Consider the following 26,991-nt stretch of genomic DNA (forward strand, 5'->3'; position numbering starts at 1 on the left):
GACAGGTCTTTCATTTCTCTTTATTTACAGAGCTCTATGCACATAAATACTTTACAGTTTAATACTTTTACAACACGATTCTTTAGATAATAGATATAGTTTCATGCCACACTTTGAAGAACTGTAAAGAATATATATTGAAATGTTTAGATGGAGGAATAATTGTTTATACAATTAAGCTACTCTACCAGCACACAGTGCAAATGTTGAATACTTGGATGGTTATAAAACTGATTTTATTTTAAAAGAGGTCATTGCAAAGTCTGTTACTCTAAAATGACCTTTGAACCCTGCAATATGTCAGTCCTTGCATCAGTTTGATCAGCCAAGTGCTATTGAACGTGCCATGTCAAAGAAGCTGACATTGGGCTCAAGCATTTCTTCATTGATTTCATCTCAGTTATCTGCATGGGCGTCAAACGTGGACCACTATATGATTTGACGCACGACATTCAAGTTTTTTTTTAACTATGATTATTTTAAAAGATTATATATTGGGGAAATAGCAAAAACAATCCCTAAAATGCTGAGAATTACCAGGTAAGGCTGTCTAGGCCATGAGACAAGTGTTTTTTGTCTTTCATCAGTGTGAGGCCCCGCTGATGTTGCTTGAACAGAAACTGCTATTTAGGCAGAAATGATCTAAAGCAGTACATTGGGCATATAGATTTACCTTTAAAAACCAATAACAGTATTATTGTAACCCTCCCATGTGGTTGGTGTTTGCGGCATATTATTCAGCCAAACATTGGGCCATCAGACTTCTGTTGTTAGCTCGGAGATCTTGACGTTGACAAACAGAGAAGACAGAGGGATTGCCGTCCCATCTTTGGACAGAAGGTGGATATGGCGATATCCTGTGAAGTGTGGGGAGAGGAGCCAGAAGAAATTCAGCTTGTTGTCATGAAGAACCACTTGGAAACCATCACTCATACAGTAAAATATGTACATTTGTACATAACAGGCTTACATTAAAACACTCAGCAGGGATGTCAAATTCTGACGAGATTCATCAATTGATTTAACCTTTAGCGAGTCAATAGGATCAAATGATTTTGTACAATCATTTAATGAAAACTGCAATTGGGATTTACCCAGTTGTCCAGACTTCACCCTCAGCTGTAATATGATAAGGTCAATCTTACCTGGCTGAATACAGGTGAAGGGCACAGTGAACTGGCCCATGAAGTCGTTCCTGGAGGACTTGTCATAGTCCTCCACCACAAAACGCACCAGGGCCAACTCAGGGACATGGACGATGAAATTGAGGGTCTCATTCCACAGAGGGTTAAAACCTGTAGGCAGGGGGCAGCAGAGTCCAGGTTTTAGTCAGCCAAGAGAAGTACAGAGGTTCTATCTAATTCACTAAAACATGGCATGGTGTAATAATAATGATAATGCATGCTTTTCTTTTTTTTACATCCGTAACAGTAGAAAGTTTGGACACACCTACTCATTCAAGGGTTTTTCTTTATTTTGACTATTTTCTACATTGGAGAATAATAGTGAAGACATCAAAACTATGAAATAACACATATGGAATCATGTAGTAACCAAAAAAGTGTTAAACAAAGAAAAACCTTTGAATGAGTAGTTGTGTCCAAACTTTTGACCGGTACTTTATATTTCTAATGAGTCTTAGTTTATTGGATAGAAGATAGAGGAGAGTTGAAATAACATTGGGCCGAATTGGAACCCATGCTGCTGCGGCTCATGTGCACTGGAGGAAGCGGCCGAGACCACCTTAGGCCACAAAGCGGCCTAGACCACTTTAGGCCACAAAGCATGCATTTTAGACCAGGAGTAAGCTGGGTCTGTACAAAGACCCCAATGAATGTGTTTTGACAGTCCTTGAAAGCTGGTCCCTCACCGTTGTTGTCAATGTAACTAGTTTCTTGCTTGGCTTGGTCCTGAAATACTCCGTAGATCTCCACTCTAACCAGAGGGTCAACGATAGAGCCCTCCTTGTGGTTCACCTTTGGTAGCTGCTGCCCACTGATCACCTTATGGACAACACATGCACATAAAAATCAAAACTCAAACAAGGATACATACTCAAAAACATTGCAAATGAAACCGGCAAAACACACTAACTGTACATGCACACAACAAAACACAACAGACAGTTGTTTCTGGACCTGGATAGACAGGCGGAGTGATGTGTAACCATTCCGGTCCTGGGGTCTCTCTGGATCAAAAGAGTCATCATTCCTCATGAAGTCAGGTTTGAGGACGTAGCCGCAGCAGCCGTTCTGACTGAAGAGCCCATCGTTCAGATCCATCTCTGGCCCAGCTGTCTGGAAGTTCAGAGCCACTAAGAGAACATCAAATAAATGCATACAGCTCTTTTCACAAATTTGTCACAAAGTGAAGAAGAGTGAGGAGACAACGTGCTTGTAGTCTCTAACTCTCCTTGGCTTGCACCCTGTTTCTCTCCAGACCCATCTACATGATGTGTTACCTTGCCATTTCGGGCAGTAAACCTTCTCCTTCTTTCTTCCAGCCAGGAAGCAAGCAATGCATGTACGGATGTGTACGGTGTGTTTCACCAGGCCTAATGTAATGTATAATAGAAACAACAGGTTCTAGGCCTGTTTAAGGTAAATCGTCTGGGACAGAGAGTGTATAAACATTTAAAAAAGCAAAGTTTTACGTTATGTGCTAGCTAGGCTATGCCTGAACTTGCCCAGCTAGCACATAATGTTCCAGGAACATACATTCTGTTCTCAGAGCATAAAGAAAACTCCCATAAAAACCACCTTCGTAGCGTTCAAAGAGAACGTTCTAAGAAAGTTATTGAACAACATAGACATTCCGTTCTCAGCATCAACAGAACTCTCTCTCTATCCTCTATCTTGTGAAGCGTGTTCAGGAGTGTGGACCTCGCACACTAATTGGCCACACCTGATCTTAATGAGTGCTTGTTTTCTTTTGGAATTGGGTTTGTTTGAATAGACTAAAATGAAAAGCTTTGTATGCATGAAAAAAAGCTCCATCCTGGTGGCACATTGGACTAATTCCATGGATAGAGAACAGAAGATTATGGGCTCTATTTTCGGCTGGCAATAAGGCGGCGCTAGCGTCGATCTCATGTTCGTTGGAAATTTCAAACTGTTAAAGCTAGCGCTCTGCTATTTTCAAACTGTTGGCAATTTACCTGTCTTATATCAGCTCGCTTGCACTCAGATATATGGTATATGATAGGTATATGATATGTTGATATGTATGTTTCCTTAAAAACGGGATCCAAAGTTCTCATTTCAGGCAGGGCTAGTAGGGATATGTAAGACCAACCAAAAGCTGGTTTTATCAGTAACACGGTTGGTTATGGCATGAATTTTGACAGTGGAAAAACACAGCCTATGTAGCCGTGATGCACACTGTCAATATGCGCATGGAAGAAGAGTTTTAAGAAACATAAAACTATAGTTTTTCCCCAATTTCATTTTATTTGATTGAAAACCAAGCATAGTCTCCCTTCCTCTCAATGAAAGCTGTTTATTTCTGTCCTGACCAATGCAGTCAGGACTGTTGAAAAAAGGGTTTGTCTCGTATCACCGTAGCTTATTAAAAGAGCTAACATTCCCTTTTTTTATCTTTGTATTGTAGGCAGGCCTACATTATTATAGCCATGCAGATCCCTCTGTGAATACTGGTGAACCTCGTTTTTAGAAGTTGTTTTCCTGTAACAATTGCTTGTTTTTACGTTTCATATGTTCAAAACCCAAGCCCTCCGTAGGCCAGGGCTGCCCAACCCTCTTTCCTGGAGCGCGACCGTCCAGCGTGTTTTCAGTCGGACCCTAATTTAACACACCTGATTCTAATTAGCTGCTCAACAAGACATTAACTAGCTGAATCAGATATGTTAAATTAGGGTTGGACTGAAAACCTACAGGACAGGAGATCTCCAGGAAGAGGGTTGGGCAGCCCTGCCCTAGGTCTACTATAATGAAGGCTGGCTCAACAGCAATACGTCTTGTATTTTTTTATACTGCCGATTTTATTATATTGTAATGACCTGGCTGGATCATAAAGGAACAGTTGTCCAGACATAGGATTGAGTTTACGAATTCACGGCTACTGTTAGGCTGTAGCCCACGCCAAATAAATGAAAGATACCAGTATAAAACAACAGCGACCTTCTCTTGTGAGGAGAAAAAAGGGGTAAAAAAAGATGGTTCCAATATATTTATAAAACATATTTGGGAGCAGTATAACATTGAGTGGACATTCTCTTTGTCTTTATATTGGATCTTTGTCCAGCTACAGTGAAACATGTTGATGTGTGTAAAACCCTCCATAGTCTGTGTAGTTGTAATATTATATATATGCCCACAGGGAGTGATTATGGTGCCTGTAGCTGTATCGGACATAGCCTATTTAAAAACAAGTTATTGTTGTGTTTTGTTTATCATTTGATAATTATCTGTTGTCTTTTTAGGCCTTATCAGTAAAGAATTTAATCTTGCCTATTGACAATGTTTTGCATTTCCATGTTCAGCCATAATGCAATTTACAGTAGGCCTAGCCCCAATATCAGTGTGAATGCTACCATTCATAAGTTTGGACACACCTAATCATTCAAGGGTTTTTCTTCATTTTTCTATTTTCTAGAATAGAGAAGACATTAGAACTATGAAATAACACATATGGAATCATGTAGTATCCTAAGAAGTGTAAACAAATCAAAATATATTTTAGATTCTTCAAAGTAGCCACCCTTGTATAAACACTTTGCACAGCATCACCAGCAAAGAAGGAGAGTGATGTTGCTGCATCAGATGACCTGGCCTCCACAATCCCCCAACTTCAACCCAATTGAGATGGTTTGGGATGAATGTATAATTGATTATTCTTCAAAGTAGCCACCCTTTGCCTTGATGACACTCTTGGCATTCCCTCAACCAGCTTCATGAGGAAGTCACCAGGAAAGCATTTCAATTAACAGGTGTGCATTGTTAAAAGTTAATTTGTTGAATTTCTTTCCTTATTATTGCGTTTGAGCCAATCAGTTGTGTTGCGACAAGGTAGGTTTGGTATACAGAAGATAGCCCTATATGGTAAAAGACCCAAGTCCATATTATTGGAAGAACAGCTCAAATAAGCAAAGACAAAACGACAGTCCATCATTACTGTAAAGATGGCACCGAATTCTAGTCCTTAGGTGTCACGCCTTGGTCATTGTATTTTGTGTTTTTGTTATATGTTTGGGTAGGCCAGGGTGTGACATGGGTTTATATGTTGTGTTTCGTATTGGGGTTTGTATTATTTGGGATCGCGGCTGATTAGGGGTGTTGTATAGGCTTGGCTGCCTGAGGCGATTCTCAATTAGAGTCAGGTGCTTATCGTTGTCTCTGATTGGGAACCGTATTTAGGCAGCCTGAGTTTCGCTTTGTATTTCGTGGGTGTTTGTTCCTGCCTCTGTGTTGTAGTCACCAGATAGGCTGTAATTAGTTTCACGTTCCGTTCTGTTGTTTTTGTATTTAGTATTCAGTTATTTCATGTACCGCGATTTATTTCATTAAAGTCATGAGTAACCTACACGCTGCATTTCGGTCCGACTCTGTTTCTTCAACAGACGAACGTCGTTACATTAGGAGACTTTGCAGTATTTTTTTATGTATTATTTCTTACATTGTTAGCCCAGAAAATCTCAAGTGTTATTACATACAGCCGGGAAGAACTATTGGATATTAGAGAGACGTCAACTTACCATCACTACGACCAGGAATTCGACTTTCCTGAAGCAGCTCCTTTCTACGTACCACCCAGGGCATTTGAATTGATTCCAGAGGCTGACCCAAAACAACGCTGCCGGAGAAGAGGTAGATGGAGCAGTCTTCTGGTCAGACATAGCAAGCGCGCACACCCCCCACCGCTTCTGAGTATATTACTCGCTAATGTCCAGTCTCTAGATAACAAGGAAGACAAAGTTAAGGCAAGGGTTGCTTTCCAGAGAGACATCAGGGATTGTAACACACTCTGTCTCACGGAAAATCTCTCGGGATATGCTGTCGGAGTTGGTACAGCCACCTGGATTCTTTGTGCATCGCGCCGACAGGAATAAACATCTCTCCGGGAAGAAGAAGGGCGGGGTGTATGTTTTATGATTAATGACTCGTGGTGTAATTGTAACAACATACAGGAACTCAAGTCCTTTTGTTCACCTGACCTAAAATTCCACAATCAAATGCCAACTGTATTATCTCCCAAGGGAATGATCCTCAATTATTGTCACAGACGGGTATATCCCCCCCTCAAGCCAATACCACGACAGCCCTCAAGGAACTTCACTGGACTTTACTTTATGCAAACTGGAAACCATATATTCTGAGGCTGCATTTATTATAGCTGGTCATTTTAACAAAGCAAATTTGAGAACAATTCTATCAGCATATTGACTGTAGATCTCACGCTGGAAAAACACTGGATCACTGCTACTCTAACTTCCGCGATGCATACAATACCCTCTTCACCCTACTTTTGGAAAATCTGACCACGACTTTTTTTTTTTTTTTTGCTCTTCCCTTCCTACAGGCAGAAACTCAAACAGGGTGTACCCGTCCTTCTTTGCCAGCTTTGAGGACAATACAGTGTCACTAACGCAGCCCGCTACCAAGGACTGTGGGCTCTCCTTCTCCGGGGCTGACATGAGTAAGACATTTAAACATGTTAACCTTCGCAAGGCTGCCGGCCCAGACGGCATCCCTAGCCGCGTCCTCAGAGCATGCGCAGACCATCTGGCTGGTGTGTTTACGGACATATTCAATCTCTCCCTATCCCAGTCTGCTGTCCCTACATGCTTCAAGATGGCCACCATTGTTCCTGTACCCAAAAAGGCAAAGGTAACTGAACTAAATGACTCTCTCCCATAGCACTCACTTCGGTCATCATGAAGTTCTTGGAGAGACTAGTCAAGGATCATATCACCTCCACCTTAACTGTCACACTAGAAATACTTAAATTTGCTTACCACCCCAATAGTTCCACAGATGATGCAATTGCTATCACACTGCACACTGCCCTATCCCAATGACTACAGCTCAGCATTCAACGCCATAGTACCCTCCAAGCTCATCATTAAGCTTGAGGTCCTGGGTCTCAACCCAGCCCTGTGCAACTGGGTCCTGGACTTCATGACAGGCCGCCCCCAGGTGGTGAAGGTAGGAAACAACATCTCCACTTCACTGATCCTCAACACTGGGGCCCCACAAGGGTGTGGGCTCAGCCCCCTCCTGTACTCCCTGTTCACCCATGACTGCGTGGCCATGCACGCCTCCAACTCAATCATCAAGTTTGCAGACGACACAACAGTAGTAGGTTTGATTACCAACAATGACAGCCTACAGGGAAGAGATGATGGCACTCGGAGTGTGGTGTCAGGAAAACAACCTCTCACTCAATGTCAACAAAACAAAATGAGATGAGTGTGGACTTCAGGAAACAGCAGAGGGAGCACACCCCTATCTGCATCGACAGGACAACAGTGGAGAAGGTGGAAAGTTTTAAGTTCCCCAGCGTACACATCACTGACAAACTGAAATGGTCCACCCACACAGACAGTGTGATGAAGAAGGCGCAACAGCGCCTCTTCTTCCCCAAGAGGCTGAAGAAATTTGGCTTGTCACCTAAAATCCAACTTTTACAGATGCACAATTGAGAGCATCCTGTCGGGCTGTATCATCGCCTGGTATGGCAACTGCACCGCCCACAACCACAAGGCTCTCCAGAGGGTGGTGCGGTCTGCACAATGCATCACCGGGGGCAAACTACCTGCCCTCCAGGACACCTACAGCATCAGATGTCACAGGAAGGCCAAAAAGGTCATCAAGGATAACAACCACGTGAGCCACTGTCTGTTCACCCCATTACCATCCAGAAGGCAAGGTCAGTACAGGTGCATCAAAGCTGGGACCGAGACACTGAAAAACAGTTTCTACCTCAAGGCCATCAGACTGTTAAACAGCCATCATTAACACAGACAGGCTGCTGCCTTCATACAGACTTGAAATAATTGGCCACTTTAATAAATGGATCACTAGTCACTTTAGTAATGCCACTTTAATAATGTTTACATATCTTGCATTACTTATCTCATATATGTATGTGTCACGACTTCCGCCAAAGTCGGCTCCCCTCCTTGTTCGGGCGGGGTTCTGCGGTTGACGTCACTGGCTTTCTAGCCATGGCCACTCCATTTTTCATTGTTCCATTTGTTTTGTCTTGTTCCCCGCACACCTGGTTTACATTCCCTAATCACACTGCATATATTCCTCTGTTCCCCCTATGTCTTTGTGTGGAATTATTTTGTTATGTGTTTAGTGTTATGTGCCAGACTGGTTTTCCCCCGGGTATCGTGATTTGACCCGTAGTTGGTTTATTGTCATACATTTGCATTATTGTGAGTGTTTTTGTGCTGATACACTTTTGCCATTGGCTGGAGGGTTGTTGACACAGTTGCGTCTGTCTTTTGTGCTTCTGCCAAATAAAGTGCGCCTGATCACAACTCTCTGCTTTCCTGCACCTGACTTCTCACCAGTAGCGCACAACCTTGACAGTATGCTGTATTTTGTACCATCTATTGAATCTTGCTCTGTCATTGCTCACACATATATTTATATGTCTATATTCTTATTCCATTCCTTTACTTAGATTTGTGTTTATTTAGGTAGATTTTGTGGAATTTTTAGATTATATGTTAGATAGTGCTGCACTCACGGAACCAGAAGCACAAGCATTTTGCTACACTCGCAATGACATCTGCTAACCATGTACACTCCCGTTCATAAGTTTGGTGTCACTTAGAAATGTCCTTGTTATCCATGAAAAGATACATGAAATGAGTTGCAAAATGAATAGGAAATATAGTCAAGATGTTGACAAGGTTGTGAATAATTATTTTTAATTGAAATAATAGTGTCTGTCATGCAGGTGAAAGAGGACCCAAACGCGACTTAACAGAAACAGAGTTTATTAATGTTCAAAACGGAATAACTGAAATCCTCTAGATTTGTAGAGGGGAAAACAACTGGAGAAGCGGCCACAGACTGCAGGTCGCTTCGGGTAGGCGCAGGCCGTAGTCGACTGAGACACCTGCTCACACGCAGCGTCTGATGAAGGCACAAAACACGACAGGACAGGGTGATACACAATCACGGCAAAAAACACGACAGGACAGGGCGAAACGCAATCACAGCATGGTGAATACAAAACAAGGAACCGACGGCACAGGAACGGAACACAAAGGAATAAATAGGGACTCTAATCAGGGGAAAGGATCGGGAACAGGTGTGGGAAGACTAAATGATGATTAGGGGAATAGGAACAGCTGGGAGCAGGAACGGAACGATAGAGAGAAGAGAGAGCGAGAGAGTGAGAGAGGGAGGGGGAGAGAGAGGGCTAGAAGGAGGGAAAGAACCAAATAAGACCAGCAGAGGGAAACGAATAGAATGGGAAGCACAGGGACAAGACAAGATAATAAATGACAAACATGACAGTACCCCCACTCACCGAGCGCCTCCTGGCGCTCTCGAGGAGGAACACTGGCGGCAACGGAGGAAATCATAGATCAAACGGTCCAGCACGTCCCGAGAAAGAACCCAACTCCTCTCCTCAGGACCGTAACGAAAAACGATAAAAAGGGAAACTAGGGTACTACTCTAAAAAAAAAATGAGAACTAGGGACAGACTGAGACACAGCAAGGGCAGGGACAAGAACAGGAGAGATGCGATGGCAGGGAACAGACTGAGACCCAGCAAGACCAGGAGCAGAAGCAGAAAAAAATTACCAGACTTCTTCTGCGCGCAGTCTGAACACGCAGCCACGAAACGGCGCGTGTCACGCTCCTGAGTCGGCCACCAAAAGCGCTGGCGAATAGACGCAAGAGTGCCTCGAACACCGGGATGACCAGCTAACTTGGCAGAGTGAGCCCACTGAAGAACAGCCAGACGAGTGGAAACAGGAACGAAAAGGAGGTTACTAGGACAAGCGCGGCGACGCAGTGTGCGTGAGTGCTTGCTTAACCTGTCTTTCAATTCCCCAGACTGTCAACCCGACAACACGCCCATAAGGAAGAATCCCCTCGGGATCAGTAGAAGCCACAGAAGAACTAAACAGACGGGATAAGGCATCAGGCTTGGTGTTCTTGCTACCCGGACGGTAAGAAATCACAAACTCGAAACGAGCGAAAAACAACGCCCAACGAGCTTGACGGGCATTAAGTCGTTTGGCAGAACGGATGTACTCAAGGTTCTTATGGTCTGTCCAAACGACAAAAGGAACGGTCGCCCCCTCCAACCACTGTCGCCATTCGCCTAGGGCTAAGCGGATGGCGAGCAGTTCACGGTTACCCACATCATAGTTGCGCTCAGATGGCGACAGGCGATGAGAAAAATAAGCGCACGGATGAACCTTATCGTCAGACTGGAAGCGCTGGGATAGAATGGCTCCCACGCCTACCTCTGAAGCGTCAACCTCGACAATGAATTGTCTAGTGACGTCAGGAGTAACGAGGATAGGAGCGGACGTAAAACGTTCTTTTAGAAGATCAAAAGCTCCCTGGGCGGAACCGGACCACTTAAAACACGTCTTGACAGAAGTAAGAGCTGTGAGAGGGGCAGCAACTTGACCGAAATTACGAATGAAACGCCGATAGAAATTAGCGAAACCTAAAAGGCGCTGCAACTCGACACGTGACCTTGGAACGGGCCAATCACTGACAGCTTGACCTTAGCGGAATCCATCTGAATGCCTTCAGCGGAAATAACGGAACCGAGAAAAGTAACGGAGGAGACATGAAAAGAGCACTTCTCAGCCTTTACGTAGAGACAATTCTCTAAAAGGCGCTGTAGAACACGTCGAACGTGCTGAACATGAATCTCGAGTGACGGAGAAAAAATCAGGATATCGTCAAGATAGACAAAAACAAAAATGTTCAGCATGTCTCTCAGAACATCATTAACTAATGCCTGAAAAACAGCTGGCGCATTGGCGAGACCGAACGGCAGAACCCGGTACTCAAAATGCCCTAACGGAGTGTTAAACGCCGTTTTCCACTCGTCCCCCTCTCTGATGCGCACGAGATGGTAAGCGTTACGAAGGTCCAACTTAGTAAAGCACCTGGCTCCCTGCAGAATCTCGAAGGCTGATGACATAAGGGGAAGCGGATAACGATTCTTAACCGTTATGTCATTCAGCCCTCGATAATCCACGCAGGGGCGCAGAGTACCGTCCTTCTTCTTAACAAAAAGAACCCCGCCCCGGCCGGAGAAGAAGAAGGCACTATGGTACCGGCGTCAAGAGACACAGACAAATAATCCTCGAGAGCCTTACGTTCGGGAGCCGACAGAGAGTATAGTCTACCTCGAGGAGGCGTGGTCCCTGGAAGGAGATCAATACTACAATCATACGACCGGTGAGGAGGAAGGGAGTTGGCTCGGGACCGACTGAAGACCGTGCGCAGATCATGATATTCCTCCGGCACTCCTGTCAAATCGCCAGGTTCCTCCTGAGAAGTAGGGAGAGAAGAAACGGGAGGGATGGCAGACATTAAACACTTCACATGACAAGAAACGTTCCAGGATAGGATAGAATTACTAGACCAATTAATAGAAGGATTATGACATACTAGCCAGGGATGACCCAAAACAACAGGTGTAAACGGTGAACGGAAAATCAAAAAGAAATAGTCTCACTGTGGTTACCAGATACTGTGAGAGTTAAAGGTAGTGTCTCAAATTTGATACTGGGAAGATGACTACCATCTAAGGCAAACATGGGCGTAGGCTTGTCTAACGGTCTGAAAGGAATGTTATGTTTCCGAACCCATGCTTCGTCCATGAAACAACCCTCAGCCCCAGAGTCAATCAAGGCACTGCATGTAGCACCCGAACCGGTCCAGCGTAGATGGACCGACATAGTAGTACAAGATCTAGATGAAGGGACCTGAGTAGTAGCGCTCACCAGTAGCCCTCCGCTTACTGATGGGCTCTGGCCTCTTACTGGACATGAATTAACAAAATGTCCAGCAACTCCGCAATAGAGGCACAGGCGGTTGGTGATCCTCCGTTCCCTCTCCTTAGTCGAGATGCGAATCCCTCCCAGCTGCATGGGCTCAGTCTCAAAGCCAGCGGAGGGAGATGGTTGCGATGCGGAGCAGGGAAACACCGTTGATGCGAGCTCTCTTCCACGAGCCCGGTGACGAAGATCTACCCGTCGTTCTATGCGGATGGCGAGAGCAATCAAAGAGTCCACATCTGAAGGAACCTCCCGGGAGAGAATCTCATCCTTAACCACTGCGTGGAGTCCCTCCAGAAAACGAGCGAGCAGCGCCGGCTCGTTCCACTCACTAGAGGCAGCAAGAGTGCGAAACTCAATGGAATAATCCGTTATGGACCGTTCACCTTGGCATAAGGAAGCCAGGGCCCTAGAAGCCTCCCCACCAAAAACTGAACGGTCAAAAACCCGAATCATCTCCTCTTTAAAGTTCTGGAATTTGTTAGAGCAATCAGCCCTTGCCTCCCAGATAGCTGTGCCCCATTCTCGAGCCCGGCCAGTAAGGAGTGAAATGACGTAAGCAACTCGAGCTCTCTCTCTAGAGTATGTGTTGGGTTGGAGAGAGAACACAATCTCACACTGCGTGAGAAAGGAGCGGCACTCAGTGGGCTGCCCGGAGTAGCAAGGTGGGTTATTAACCCTAGGTTCTGGAGGCTCGGCAGGCCAGGAAGTAACAGGTGGCACGAGACGTAGACTCTGGAACTGTCCAGAGAGGTCGGAAACCTGAGCGGCCAGGTTCTCCACGGCATGGCGAGCAGCAGACAATTCCTGCTCGTGTCTGCCGAGCATGGCTCCTTGGATCTTGACGGCAGTGTAAACAGCGTCTGAAGTCGCTGGGTCCATTCCTTGGTCGGTTCCTTCTGTCATGCAGGTGAAAGAGGACCCAAACGCGACTTAACAGAAACAGAGTTTATTAATGTTCAAAACGGAATAACTGAAATCCTCTAGATTTGTAGAGGGAAAACAACTGGAGAAGCGGCCACAGACTGCAGGTCGCCGGGTAGGCGCAGGCCGTAGTCGACTGAGACACCTGCTCACACGCAGCGTCTGATGAAGGCACAAAACACGACAGGACAGGGTGATACACAATCACGGCAAAAAACACGACAGGACAGGGCGAAACGCAATCACAGCATGGTGAATACAAAACAAGGAACCGACGGCACAGGAACGGAACACAAAGGAATAAATAGGGACTCTAATCAGGGGAAAGGATCGGGAACAGGTGTGGGAAGACTAAATGATGATTAGGGGAATAGGAACAGCTGGGAGCAGGAACGGAACGATAGAGAGAAGAGAGAGCGAGAGAGTGAGAGAGGGAGGGGGAGAGAGAGGGCTAGAAGGAGGGAAAGAACCAAATAAGACCAGCAGAGGGAAACGAATAGAATGGGAAGCACAGGGACAAGACAAGATAATAAATGACAAACATGACAGTGTCCTTCAAACGTTGCTTTTGTCAAAGAATCCTCCATTTGCAGCAATTACAGTTTTGCAGACCTTTGGCACTCTAATTGTCAATTTGTTGAGGTAATCTGAAGAGATTTCACCCCATGCTTCCTGAAGCAGCTCCCACAAGTTGGACTGGCTTGATGGGCACTTCTTACGTACCATATGGTCAAGCTGCTCCTACAACAGCTCAATAGGGTTGAGATCCGGTGACTGTGCTGGCCACTCAATTAAAGACAGAACACCAGCTGACTGCTTCTTCTTAAATAGTTATCGCATAGTTTGGAGCTGTGCTTTGGGTCATTGTACTGTTGTAGGAGGAAATCGGCACCAATTAAGTGCCGTCCACAAGGTATGGCATGGCGTTGCAAAACGGAGTGAAAGCCTTCCTTCTTCTAGATCCCTTTTACCCTGTACAAATCTCAAACTTTACCACCACCAAAGCACCCCCAGACAATCACATTGCCTCCACCATGCTTGACAGATGGCGCCAAGCCCTCCTCCAGCATCTTTCATGTTTTCTGCATCTCACGAATGTTTTTCTTTGTGATCAGAACACCTCAAACTCAAACTCTGTCCATAACACTCTTTTCCAATCTTCATCTGTCCAGTGTCTGTGTTCTTTTGCCCATCTTAATCTTTAATTTTTTCTTTGCAACTCTGCCTAGAAGGCCAGCATCCCGGAGTCAACTCTTCACTGTTGACGTTGAGACTGGTGTTTTGCGGGTACTATTTAATGAAGCTGCAAGTTGAGGACTTCAAGTAAGGTGTCTATTTCTCAAACTAGACACTCTATTGTACTTGTCTTCTTGCTCAGTTGTGAAACTGGGCCTCCCACACCTCTTTATAAATTATAGATGGGCTATGTACAGGTGCAGTAATCTGTGAGATGCTCTGACAGCTGGTGCTTAAAGCTAGTGAGGGAGATAAGTGTTTCCAGTTTCAGAGATTTTTGTAGTTCGTTCCAGTCATTGGCAGCAGATAACTGGAAGGAGAGGCGGCCAAAGGAGAAATTGGTTTTGGGGGTGACCAGAGAGATATACCTGCTGGTGCGCGTGCTACAGGTGGGTGCTGCTATGGTGACCAGCGAGCTGAGATAAGGAGGGAATTTACCTAGCAGGGTCTTGTAGATGACCTAGAGCCAGTGGGTTTGGCAACGAGTATGAAGCAAGGGCTAGCCAACAAGAGTGTACAGGTCGCAGTGGTGGGTAGTATATGGGGGTTTGGTGACAAAACGGATGGCACTGTGATAGACTGCATGCAATTTTTGAGTAGGGTATTGGAGGTTATTTTGTAAATGACATCGCCGAAGTCGAGGATCAGTAGGATAATCAGTTTTACAAGGGTATGTTTGGCAGCATGAGTGAAGGATGCTTTGTTGCAAAATAGGAAGCCAATTCTAGATTTAACTTTGGATTGGAGATGTTTGATGTGAGTCTGTAAGGAGAGTTTACAGTCTAACCAGACACCTAGGTATTTGTAGTTGTCCACATATTCTAAGTCAGAACCATCCAGAGTAGTGATGTTGGATGGGCGGGCAGGTGCAGGCAGCAATCAGTTGAAGAGTTGCAGTTGGAGGCCACGGAAGGAGAGGTGTATGGCATTGAAGCTTGTCTGGAGGGTTGATAACACAATGTCCAAAGAAGGGCCAGAAGGATACAGGATGGTGTCGTCTGCGTAGAGGTGGATCAGAGACTCACCAGCAGCAAGAGCGACATCATTGATGTATACAGAGAAGAGAGTCGGCCCAAAGATTGAACCCTGTGGCACCCTCATAGAGACTGCCAGAGGCCCAGACAGCAGGCCCTCCGATTTGACACACTGAACTCTATCAGAGAAGTAGTTGGTGAACCAGGCGAGGCAATCATTTGAGAAACCAAGGCTATCGAGTCTGCCGTGGAGGATTTGGTGATTGACAGAGTCGAAAGCCTTGGCCAGGTCAATGAATATGGCTGCACAGTATTGTTTGTTATCAATGGTGGTTAATAAGATATTGTTTAGGACCTTGAGTGTGGCTGAGGTGCACCCATGACCAGCTCTGAAACCAGATTGCATAGCGGAAAAGGTGCGGTGGGATTCGAAATGGTCGGTAATCTGTTTGTTGACTTGGCATTCGAAGACCTTAGAAAGGCAGGGTAGGATAGATATAGGTCTGTAGCAGTTTGGGCCAAGAGTGTCCCCCCCTTTGAAGAGGGGGATGACCGCAGCTGCTTTTGAATCTTTGGGAATCTCAGACGACACAAAGAGAGGTGGAACAGGCTAGTAATAGGGGTGGCAACAATTTCGGCAGATAATTTTAGAAAGAAAGGGTCCAGATTGTCGAGCCCAGCTGATTTGTAGGGGTCCAGATTTTGCAGCTCTTTCAGAACAACAGCTGACTGGATTTGGGAGAAGGAGAAATGGGGAAGGCTTGGGCGAGTTGCTGTGGGGGGTGCAGTGCTGTTGACCGGGGTAGGGGTAGGGGTAGCCAGGTGGAAAGCATGGCCAGCCGTAGAAAAATGCTTATTGAGATTCTCAATTATAGTGGATTTATCTATCTATCCAATGCAGTGGGCAGCTGGGAGGAGGTGTTCTTGTTCTCCATGGACTTTACAGTGTCCCAGAACTTTTTTGAGTTTGTGTTGCAGGAAGCAAATTTCTGCTTGAAAAAGCTAGCGTTGGCTTTTCTAACTGCCTGTGTATATTGGTTTCTAGCTTCCCTGAAAAGTTGCATATCACGCTAATGCAGAACGCCATAGGATGTTTTTGTGTTGGTTAAGGGTAGGCAGGTCTGGAGAGAACCAAGGGCTATATCTGTTCCTGTTTCTACATTTCTTGAATGGGGCATGCTTATTTAAGATGGTGAGGAAGGCATTTAAATAAAAAAAACAGGCATCCTCTACTGATGGGATGAGGTCAATATCCTTCCAGGATACCCAGGCCAGGTCGATTAGAAAGACCTGCTCGCTGAAGTGTTTCAGGGAACGTTTGACAGTGATGAGTGGAGGTCGTTTGACTGCTGACCCATTACGAATGCAGGCAATGATCACCGAGATCTTGGTTGAAAACAGCAGAGGGAAAGATGGTTAGGATGATATGTAGGAGGGTGCCCGTGTTTACGGCTTTGGGGTGGTACCTGGTAGGTTCATTGATAATTTGTGTGAGATTGAGGGCATCGTGGTAAGATTGTAGGATGGCTGAGCTGTTAGGTCGCCTAGCAGCACGAGCTCTGAAGATAGATGGGGGGCAATCAGTTCACATATGGTGTCCAGAGCATAGCTGGGGCAGAGGGTGGTCTATAGCAAGCGGCAACAGTGAGAGACCTGTTTTTAGTGAGGTGGATTTTTAAAAGTAGAAGTTCAAATTGTTTGGGTACAGACCTGGATAGTAGGACAGAACTCGGCAGACTATCTCTGCAGTAGATTGCAACACCGCCCCCTTTGGCCGTTCAATCTTGTCTGAAAATGTTGTAGTTTAGGATGGAGATTTCAGAGTTTTTGGTGGTCTTCCTAAGCCAGGATTCAGACACAGCTTGAACAATATATTTGGATTTGTTTAACACTTTTTTTAGTTACTACATGATTCCATGTGTTATTTAATGGTTTTGATATCCTCAATATTGTTATACTCAAACCCTTGAATGAGTAGATGTGTCCAAACTTTTGAATGGTACTGTATATATTTCCATATTGAAGGCATGCAATTACTTAGAACAGTGTGGACTGCGAACAGGTTCAAGTTAACGTATTTAGCAAAGATTGGATAGGTCTACATCTTGTAATTTCGTTTCTGCAAGCTATTTAACAAACTATGACGGACTAACATTGGAATTGGAGTTGATTCCAAGGCAATGCATAAAACACCGTAAATACACAACTTGAACCAACCATATTTTTAGCCACGGAGCATGTTCTGATTGGCCAGTGAGGGGTTAAGCCTCGACACACATACTTATTTATTCATCAAAATCCAATCCTTTCGCACCACAACAATCATTATTATTGGTTGTGAAAATAGCTAAATATTCACCCCGAACCTATAGCGCTACCGCATTTCTATGTGTCCTATCTGTGCTTGGAGTTCAAAAAAGTTAACCCAAAAATAAGCATAAGCAATAACAGTGTTATTAAAAATGGAACCAGAGTAAATGTTCTCAGAACCTCCCTGCAACCTAAAAATAAACATTCCCAGAACAGACAACATTTTTTAATTCTGTTATCAGAACATTTAAAAACATTCAGTTTTACAGGTCAGTAAACGTATGACTTAATTCCCAGAATCAATGGGAAACCGAAACTGCTAGCTTGTTTAAAAACAGATTTACACTACAACATTGACCTGAGTACAAAATGGTTTAAGTGAAGAAGCTCTCACCTATCTGACAGCCTACGTTCCACAGCTCCTGTGGGTTGTAGTTGGAGGAGTCGGTCCTCATGCCACTGGGGTAGACCCTGCTCAGCTGTCTGCTGTTGTGGCGCACAAACTCTGCCCCTGAGAAAAACACAGCCATACAGTGATGCTTTTTTCTATCCCATAACCCAGGGGACCTACAACAGTGAATGGTTGTGAATTCCTAACCAATGATCCTTGGCAATATCGATACATTGTTTGGTATGTAGGTATTGCTAAAATAGTTCAGGGTGCACCTGTGTCCTTTGCAAGTTTCCTGGCCTTGGACTCAGAGAAGGAGGACATCTCGTAGCACTTGGAGTGCAGGCGAGAGTACTCAAAGCTGTGGAAATGAACACTTTTACAGTACACGACCAGATCCGATAGTTCCCTGGAGAGCTTGGATTTCTGAAGAGACAGGACGTTACATGTAAGTGAACAAATATCACCTGCTTGGTGGCTATTAATTAAACCATGGCGTATCATGATTAGCTGGCAGGTCAAGGCACAGTGTTTATTGCTTGCTTAGTGTGTGATATTTTTTGCAAAATGGCAGAATGTATTGTCAGTAATAATCTAGTAATGTATAAGTGTAATAGTTGGTGCAGATGACGGCAAGAGGTTGCCAGTCGTTCACCTCCATCCATCCCTCCTTCCGTCCATCCTAACAGATCCATCCATCCGTCTGTCCATCATCCGTCCGTTCATCCTTCCAGATACATACGTCCAGCCACGTACCTTATCATTGAGACGAAGGGCCTCTGCAGACAGGCTCTTAGGGTCAGCCTCATCTTCGTCGCTGACCTCATCAGTGACCTCATCGTTCGGCGTTTCACTTTCTTCTACGCCGCCAATCTTCTTCGCTTTCAGCAGGAGCTTTCCCTTCAGATCCTTGTATGAGTATGCACGAATCCAAGAACACATGCACGTACGGGCGCACACACACACACACATACACACACATGTGTATAGATGACAGTGTACAATAACTGATGCCAATGAATAGATGATGTCATGTATTATACGTAGATGACGCCAAAGGAAATACTGTGCCATGTTTGAATATGATTTTTTTTTAGCGTCTCAAATCTATTTGAGTGGTCCACAATATGTTTTTGTTTTATTTGTATTTAATATAATAATAAATAATATATGCCATTTAGCGGACGCTTTTATCCAAAGCGACTTACAGTCATGTGTGCATACATTCTACATATGGGTGGTCCCGGGAGTCGAACCCACTACCCTGGCGTTACAAGCGCCATGCTCTACCAACTGAGCTACAGAAGGACCACATTTTGTATCGTCAATTATTAAATCATTTTGGAGTAACACTTTAATACATTTTTCTAACTAACTTTAGTCTAGCACACACATACACAAACACACACCTCATTGGATATTTATCTTTCTTTTAAGTGCTCTGACTGGAAGAAGAGTATGAAAATCACTGGAGACTTATGATTGTACTGCTCCCAGCATCACTGCTGAAGAAAAACGTGAACAAAGTCATAGACAGGAAATCAAATCCTTAGAGAACGTCTTCTCAATTGACTTGATAAATAGTTGACTTGCCTTGTTGAATAAGGGTTACAGTAGAGTAGATAAATAGAATAGAATAGAATAAACTTTGCTTGCCCAGGGACCCCAAACCAGGCAAACGGGCAACCCAGGGACCCCCATCATATGTTAGCAAAAATAAACACACACATCTTGTCTTATCAGGTGAATGTAATCAAAATGTTCAAATTAATAGATTTGGTAGACAGTTTCATTATCTAGACCTCCCCACTGATCATTGGAGAGGAAGTGTAAACTCTAACACTCCATTAGCTAGAAAGGTATCTTGGCTGCGTAGAAAAAAATGTTGCCGTTGTAAAGCTCATTTTCTGCCATTCTATACATTTTGCCATGGCTAATGCTTTGTTCCTCTGCTCAAACATTATCACAAAAATCAATACCATGTGCCCTGAATTTTTCTATTCCTCCTGATTGTCCAGCTTTTATTTGATTGTTAGCTCTCAAAGATGGTATTATTTAAAAATGTATAAAAATGTATATAGTTCAATATTTTTTCTTCATGCTTTATCTGTTTTTTGTTGTTTTAAGTTGACACTGAAACTTATGTTTCACCCCGAAAATCATCACTTAGATGGCCTTCCTAATAATGTTGTATACAGAAAAAAGCCTGTAATTAGCACCAATGACTGTAATTTCCTCCATATTAAAGGAGATTTTGGTAATGAAGCCATTTATTTACTTCAGTGTCAGCTAGCATGCTAACTGTTCCTATACACTTCCAATCATTGCGCTAACGCTAGTTAGCATTGGGCTTGTGAAAGTACATATAACTTCCTTCATGCTGGACGCAGAGACATAAAAATGGTATCCACAATGGTCCTCTTTTGCAGCTAGCGATAGTCAAATATGTATCTTTCACCACAAAATCCCCCAAAAATTACTCCCCCCTCCAAAAAACTAAAATTTGCGGAGCCACTGCAGTACCACCCCGGACCCTGATCAGTGAATTGAAGCGGTCCAGTGTTGGTCTTACCTGAGGAGAGGGCAGCTGTTGGGGAACCAGTCTGTCGAGGGGGGCCCTGAGCAGTGTGTCCCCAAGGATGGTGTCCAGGAGCTGGGCCATGACCCTCTGCTGCTCCATGCTGCAGTGGTTCTCCAGGGACAGGATGACAGGAAACTCAGACACCTAGGACACAGGGAGAGGGGAGAGGGGATGGACGGAATTCCTGAAAGGATGTGTTGAACTTTGACAGTAATTTTTTTTTTACAGTAGTTCTTCTGAGAAGAGGTGAAGGCTGAAGACAGGATGTTTTATGATGCTGAATACTTGGTTGAAGCAAAAACCAATACAGAAGACAAATGGACAGAACCAATAAGAGACTGGATTAGATTTAGAGTTGGGGATAGAGCTGCCGTGGTCATGGAGGCTACAGTTAATTCAGGTATTGAAGTGCCCACCTTGAAGGCGTACTCCGCCAGTGTGGTGATGACGTCTCTGAAAAGGATCTTGGACGTGAAGGTGTGGCCGTGATAAACAACCGGCTCTCCATTTGGCCCATCCCAACAGTCCACCTCGACGCAACGACAGCCACGCTTCAGAGCCCTGCACACAGACACACTGAGTTCAGCAGGGGTGCATATCAAAAGCTGTTTGAACAGTGCCTTACTGCCATGTAAGCTATAAAGGGTTGCAATGCTGAGTGTTTTGTTCCTCACTGGATGTAGGCCTCCTGGCTGCTCTGTCCTCGGAGCTGGTCGTCCATTAGGTAGGTGTTGTGCGAGGAGCAGATGAAGTAGTGGCTGAGGGGCTGGCTCATGTCCTGGTGCAGGGCCAGCAGCTGGGGATCCAAGATGGCGCCCTCCGGAGAGACCAGGTACATCTGGAAGCCGTCTATAGACATGGCCCCGTGTTTCTTGGCTGTGAGAAGACATGGGAAGTTCTGTCTTATATAAGTCAACCCAATCAGAAAATGCTCAGTAAACTACATCTCTCTGTTGATTGTGGTCGACAATGGCAGTTGATTACAATTGACTATGGTCAGTATAATTGTGGTCAATCATGGTTACTAGTTGAAAAATCTATATATATGGACATACAATATACAATACTTAATATAAGGACAAATATATATATAAAAAAAATATTATTGGAACTGTAATGGAAATGTTAATGTTTGTGCTTTTCTTATAACTAATTTCTGTGTTCTATTCATATGATGTTCTATAAATCAATTTCTGTGTTCATGCAAGTGGTTGACTGTAGAAATCCTCGCTTATCAGTAGCTGCAATTTGGCAGTATGACCAGACCTTGTTTTGAGAACAAACGAAAGATATCTCAGTTTAAAGGTTTCAGCTTGGAGAGAAAGAAGCCTTGTAAGGTGTTGGTCTGTCCCATTTTATGAAACAGTATTGGTCAGTCACATGAATAAAACAAAACAGTAATGAATTAATTATGCTAAATCATGCAAATATAACATGTCTGTGTATAGCCGTATATAAGACAACTGCTGGGTCTGCCCAGGCAGAGCTCCTGATTGACATGTGTATGGTTGTAACGCTTCTCGTTGGTGGAAGGAGAGGAGGACCAAGGTGCAGCGTGGTAAGTGTTCATATTATTTAATGAAATATGCAATAGACTAATTAATTTAATTTAAAATTGGCTTTGAGTGTCCCTGTGTAAGAATTTCCATGACAGAAACCCCCCCAAAAACTACAAAGTAAAAAAAATAAAAGGGCACAAAAAAACGTACAACATATTTTTAATGAAACATGGCGACTTGTTGACCGACCATTGTGGGCTCTTGTGGTTCACTCAGGTAGACTAGGTAATGATCATTGTGGGTTGTCATTCGTTATGATTGACATTGTCTTAATGAGGCTATTAATGATCTCCTTCATATAGTTGATTGTGGTTGACCACAGTTGCACAGTGGTCCATACCGTTCTCTGAGGGTTCATAGCGGTCAATCAACTCTTGGGCGTGCTCCAGACTCCTCTCCCCCTCCTGCTGCTCCTGCTTCAGGAAGTCCTCCAGCTCAGCGAGGGTTAATATCTGTCCGTCCCGAGAATAGTCCTGGAACACCCGCCACACATCCTCCCTCTCCGTCAGCATCTTATAGAACTGGACAAACTCCTCGTTCTCCAGACAACCGGACTCTGAGTTATCAGCCATCTGGGGGTAAAAGCAAAGAGCAGAATACTTGTCTACTTCAGAGAAAAGGTGTTCCCATTACATTTGAGTTCTACCACCTTATGATGGTAAACCACTGACGGTGTAGTCACTTACGATGACGTCATAGAAAAGCAACCAATGTTGGGGACAATTCCACCCCTTACATCATCCACAATTAACTACTGCTCACTATACTTTAAGGTTGATTACCTGTCAAAATCCATGGATTTGCATGTGAGTATATGAGCATATGCCTAAATTCCAAATGAATGGGAAAGATAAGCACCCTCCCATTCATTTGGGATTGACAGACAAATAGCTGGATCTATACAAGAGTTAGCATGGGAGATGGACTCAATTCAAAAGTGAACAGTAGATGATGACGGTAACCTCACCGTGAAAAGGCGAAGAGCGTACTCTTCATTCATGTCCACGTTCATCATCTTCAACAGTGTGCGCACCTCCTTGAAGTTCATCCGTCCATCTTTGTTTTTATCCGCCTTTTGAAACCAGTCCCAAATCCACCTGAGAAAAAGGAAGACGCTGGCTAAGGGCAACAATTAGTAAGAGTTAAGATAGAATGGAGCAACGTTATAGACCCTCATTGGTTTGTATGGTTAATCAATCCGTATGTTGTATTTAATGCTGAGCTTGGAACAAGGATACTGGTCGAGCCTCTCCTTGTCATTCATGCTCTTAGTGTTCTGGATCAGTTTGCGGACACCCCGGATCCAGACCTGCGCCTCGGACGGTGACTCTGCCACCAGGTCCAAGTTGCTGCGGCGACCACGGAACACCAGGGTGAAACAGAGGTCAGCAGGGAACTCATCAGCGATACTTAGCAGGATCTCCGACTGGTGACCCTCGCGCACCACATCCACGTCAGCCACAGAGACTAAGAGAGAACATTAGGCATCATGTGAAGACATACTCAGGCTTTTTCTATGCTAAAGTGATTTCTCAATAGATGATTGTATGCCTCATTCTTTTTTCAGAGAGAAATACTATGGCCGTTCATTCATTTTTTTATCTACAGTCTGGTCAATTCTTATGCTGTCTCCTCCATGCTTCCTCCACCCACCCAAACCCACACACTTGCAGTACTCACAGGTGGAGTGGCCTGTCCCTGCCCACCTGGACTTGTACCAGATGGTCTGGCCATCCTCCTGCAGGCGGAAGTGCCGCTGCTTCTTCCAAGAGCGAGACTTGACCTTCCTCAACATTGCCCCCGCCTTCATCACCTGGAGGTCCTCGTCACCCTGGACAACTGTGCAGGATCAGGGGATAGTGGTCAAGGTTGGGGTCAAAGGTCACCTTGACCATCCTTACAAATATAGTCTTAATCAATTTAGACCTTGTATTGTTTCTCTATTCTGGTTAATGGAGATTTTAATCAGAGGAAATTCTCTTAAGGATCCACACGTTTAAAAAAACTTTAGCCTAAAATGACATACCCAAATCTAACTGCCTGTAGCTCAGGACTTGAAGCAATGATATGCATATTCGTGATGTAATTTTAAAGGAAACACTTTGAAGTTTGTGGAAATGTTAAATCAATGTTGGAGAAAATAACACATTAGATCTAGAAAAAGATAATACAAAGAAAAAAACATGTTATTTTTTTTGTTTTTGTACAATCATCTTTGAAATGCAAGGTAAAGGCCATAATGTATTATGCCAACCCAGGCACATTTTAGATTTAGGCCACTAAATGGCAGCAGTGTATGTGGAAAGTTTTAGACTGATCCAATGAAACATTGCATTTATGTTCCACATTTTGTATCAAGACTGCCCAAATGTGCCTAATTGGTTTATTAGTACATTTTCAAGTTCATAACTGTGCAGTTTCCTCAAACAATAGCATGGTATTCTTTCACTCTAATAGCTACTGTAAATTGGACAGTGCAGTTAGATTAAAAATAATTTAAGTTTTCTGCCAATAACAGATATGTCTATGTCCTGGGAAATGTTCTTGTTACTTACAACCTCATGCTAATCACAATAGCCTACGTTAGCTCAACCGTCCCGCGGGGGACCCACCGATCCTGTAGAGGTTTTAAATTGTATTATTGCATGATTGATGCAATCTCATGCAACCTTTTAGTATCTGTCAACTTACACAAGCTTTGGGGAGATTCCATTGCTAGCCTTGACACATGCCCGTGGGAATTTCCTGCAAAAAAAATAAGACAAAAATAATTGCTGTGATACATATTATGCTGTAATAGTGACACAAGTAAAATTATTCCCTCCCTACTTCCTGATCAGTGTGGACATCCATGGCTGAATAATCAATCTAACTGTGTCATCAACATTTTAGCTGGGTTGCATGCAGAGCTCGGAAATCCAATCAGACTTATGCTTTCTCTTTCTATCTACTGATTGACTAAGAGGGAGAGGTGTAGAAGATTGACAACCCAAAGCTTGGCATTTCTTACAGTCGGTGTGCCGCATGGACTCAATTAAGTCTAGTGTAGTTTGCACTGCAGAATGCTCAAGCAGTATAGGAGTGAATGCAGTTTAACCAGGACAATACAGAGAATGAACCAGGTGTCTCATTCCTGAATCTAAAAAATCGCACCAAAAGTAACAGGTAACTCTCCAATTCATATGCGAATTCTCAAGTCATATGCCATAACCGAATTGACTCCAACCCTATTCTCTATGTCCCTGTGTTAGTATGACAACTACTTTTGGTGCTGCTATCAAATACAAATGTATTAGCCTTTGGAAGAAAATATATTCCGTACCAATCAGCTGTCTAGCCCCCAAGAGAAGAGGTGCTCAACTCCTCACAGAGAGGAAACTCACAAGAACGTATTGTATTGTACACTCCAAACAGTCAAATGTTCCATAAAGGGAGAGTTCAAATGGCTTCTCTTTCTTCTTTTTTGGCTGTAGAATGTCACCCTTTCCTCATATTGTCATTTTACAACCTTTGTAGAACAATGGCTAATTTTGATAGTATATTTTCTCTTTTTTTTACCGTTTACAGCAAGGTAAATTGTTCCATAGTTAAAAATACCACAAAGGCATTTCCTCCCAGCCCCACTGTTAGTTTGTGAGCGAAATATCCACTCCTTCTTCAGCAAAACAAGTGTAAATAAAGCATTGTCCCTGAAGTACTGCAAAGAAACTATCTGTTTAATATTTTTTAACAACACCAGTGATGTTTTTGATATGTGGTGTTTGTGAAAAGATGTGAAAGAATAGGAAGAGCTCTCACAAAGCAGTCATTTTCATGGACCCCTCCTATAACTACAGTATATTCTACACATACAGTACACTCTCATGTGTACACACAAAGTCATACGATTCTAACCAATGAATAAACTTTTATGTTATGTTATTTGGTGGGCCGTTGCTAGTGTTTTGGAAATATGACTAATACCCAGCCACGTGCCTGAGAGTATCCACCTGACCACAAACACAGGGAGAGAATTCTGACTCACTGGCAAGTTGGTGTCATACTTTAAATGGGCTACTCATACTAAAAACTACTCAAAGTATTAAAGAAGCACTGTTTATCAAGTGAAGTGGCAGCCTCATCATATGCCCATATGTTTTCACTGTACATTTAATTACAAGCACCCCTTATTATAAACATCTGCGATATATGACCTTCATTGTAAATTACGCTGTCATTGTAAATAAGAATTTGTTCTAAACTGACTTTAAAAAAATCACAAATAATATATATATATATATCCAACGGAATGTTCAATTTCCCCTTTCATGAAAGCTCTGTACTCAACCCTCAATGGGCTGTTGCTACAGTTCAGGAGGAGCTGTGTGAAGAATCCTGTAAACAAATTCAGGTCCACCAGTCTTTTAGCACACATGTAAAATGTGCTTGTGCCATGTAGGGAGGCTGGCTGAAGGACAACAAAGTAGAACCAGCTGCTGTAATATGAGACAGAATCAAAACAGCAACCAGGGGGTAAGATTATAAGCAAACCAACAAACGCAACATTAAACCACAACCTGTGCTGAACACATTATGTAGTGTAGGCTATGCCTTTTACAATCAAGATGAGGACAAATAGAATGAGTCAAAGGAGAAGAAATTACACTTACCAAATTGTAGACCTCTCCCTCGGGTCTTTGCCCTGGCCCCGCTGGGGCTGCCACTGCTTTGAAGAGCTCCAGAATAGATTGGGGATGTTTGGTGAGAGATATCCAGGAAAAGGCTACAGGAAAAGGCTCCAGACCAGGATTAGGAAGTGTCAAAGATAGCTGGCCACCCAAAAGAGATAGGGGTCTGGTGGGGGTAGCAGGTCCAGTAGAAAGCTCCAGATCTATGGACGCTTAGGGAGTGTCCTGAGACCACTAGCCAAGCACTGGGCTCAGGAGATGGGGAGTGTCCAGAGGAAAGCTGGCTCAGTGTATATATCCTCTATGCTCTACTTTGCCTGCTTCATCTGGGAA

General features: G+C 43.8%; 1 protein-coding gene across 1 annotated transcript; it reads right to left on the reverse strand.

Annotated features, from left to right (window-relative positions):
• Positions 1-26,991, reverse strand: LOC124043782 (1-phosphatidylinositol 4,5-bisphosphate phosphodiesterase delta-4-like). The gene is made up of 16 exons (XM_046362740.1): positions 26,641-26,991; positions 24,683-24,736; positions 23,672-23,830; positions 23,230-23,458; positions 22,959-23,088; positions 22,332-22,563; positions 21,107-21,308; positions 20,849-20,993; positions 20,424-20,576; positions 18,608-18,760; positions 18,127-18,277; positions 17,855-17,971; positions 2,139-2,314; positions 1,871-2,003; positions 1,146-1,295; positions 1-857 (listed from the first exon to the last, which is right to left on the reverse strand). Exons 2-16 carry the CDS (start codon positions 24,702-24,704, stop codon positions 757-759), a joined length of 2,253 nt encoding a protein of 750 aa, XP_046218696.1. The 5' UTR covers positions 24,705-24,736; positions 26,641-26,991; the 3' UTR covers positions 1-756.

Source organism: Oncorhynchus gorbuscha, linkage group LG09 (genome assembly GCF_021184085.1).
Source record: "Oncorhynchus gorbuscha isolate QuinsamMale2020 ecotype Even-year linkage group LG09, OgorEven_v1.0, whole genome shotgun sequence".
Classification (NCBI taxonomy): Eukaryota; Metazoa; Chordata; class Actinopteri; order Salmoniformes; family Salmonidae; genus Oncorhynchus; species Oncorhynchus gorbuscha.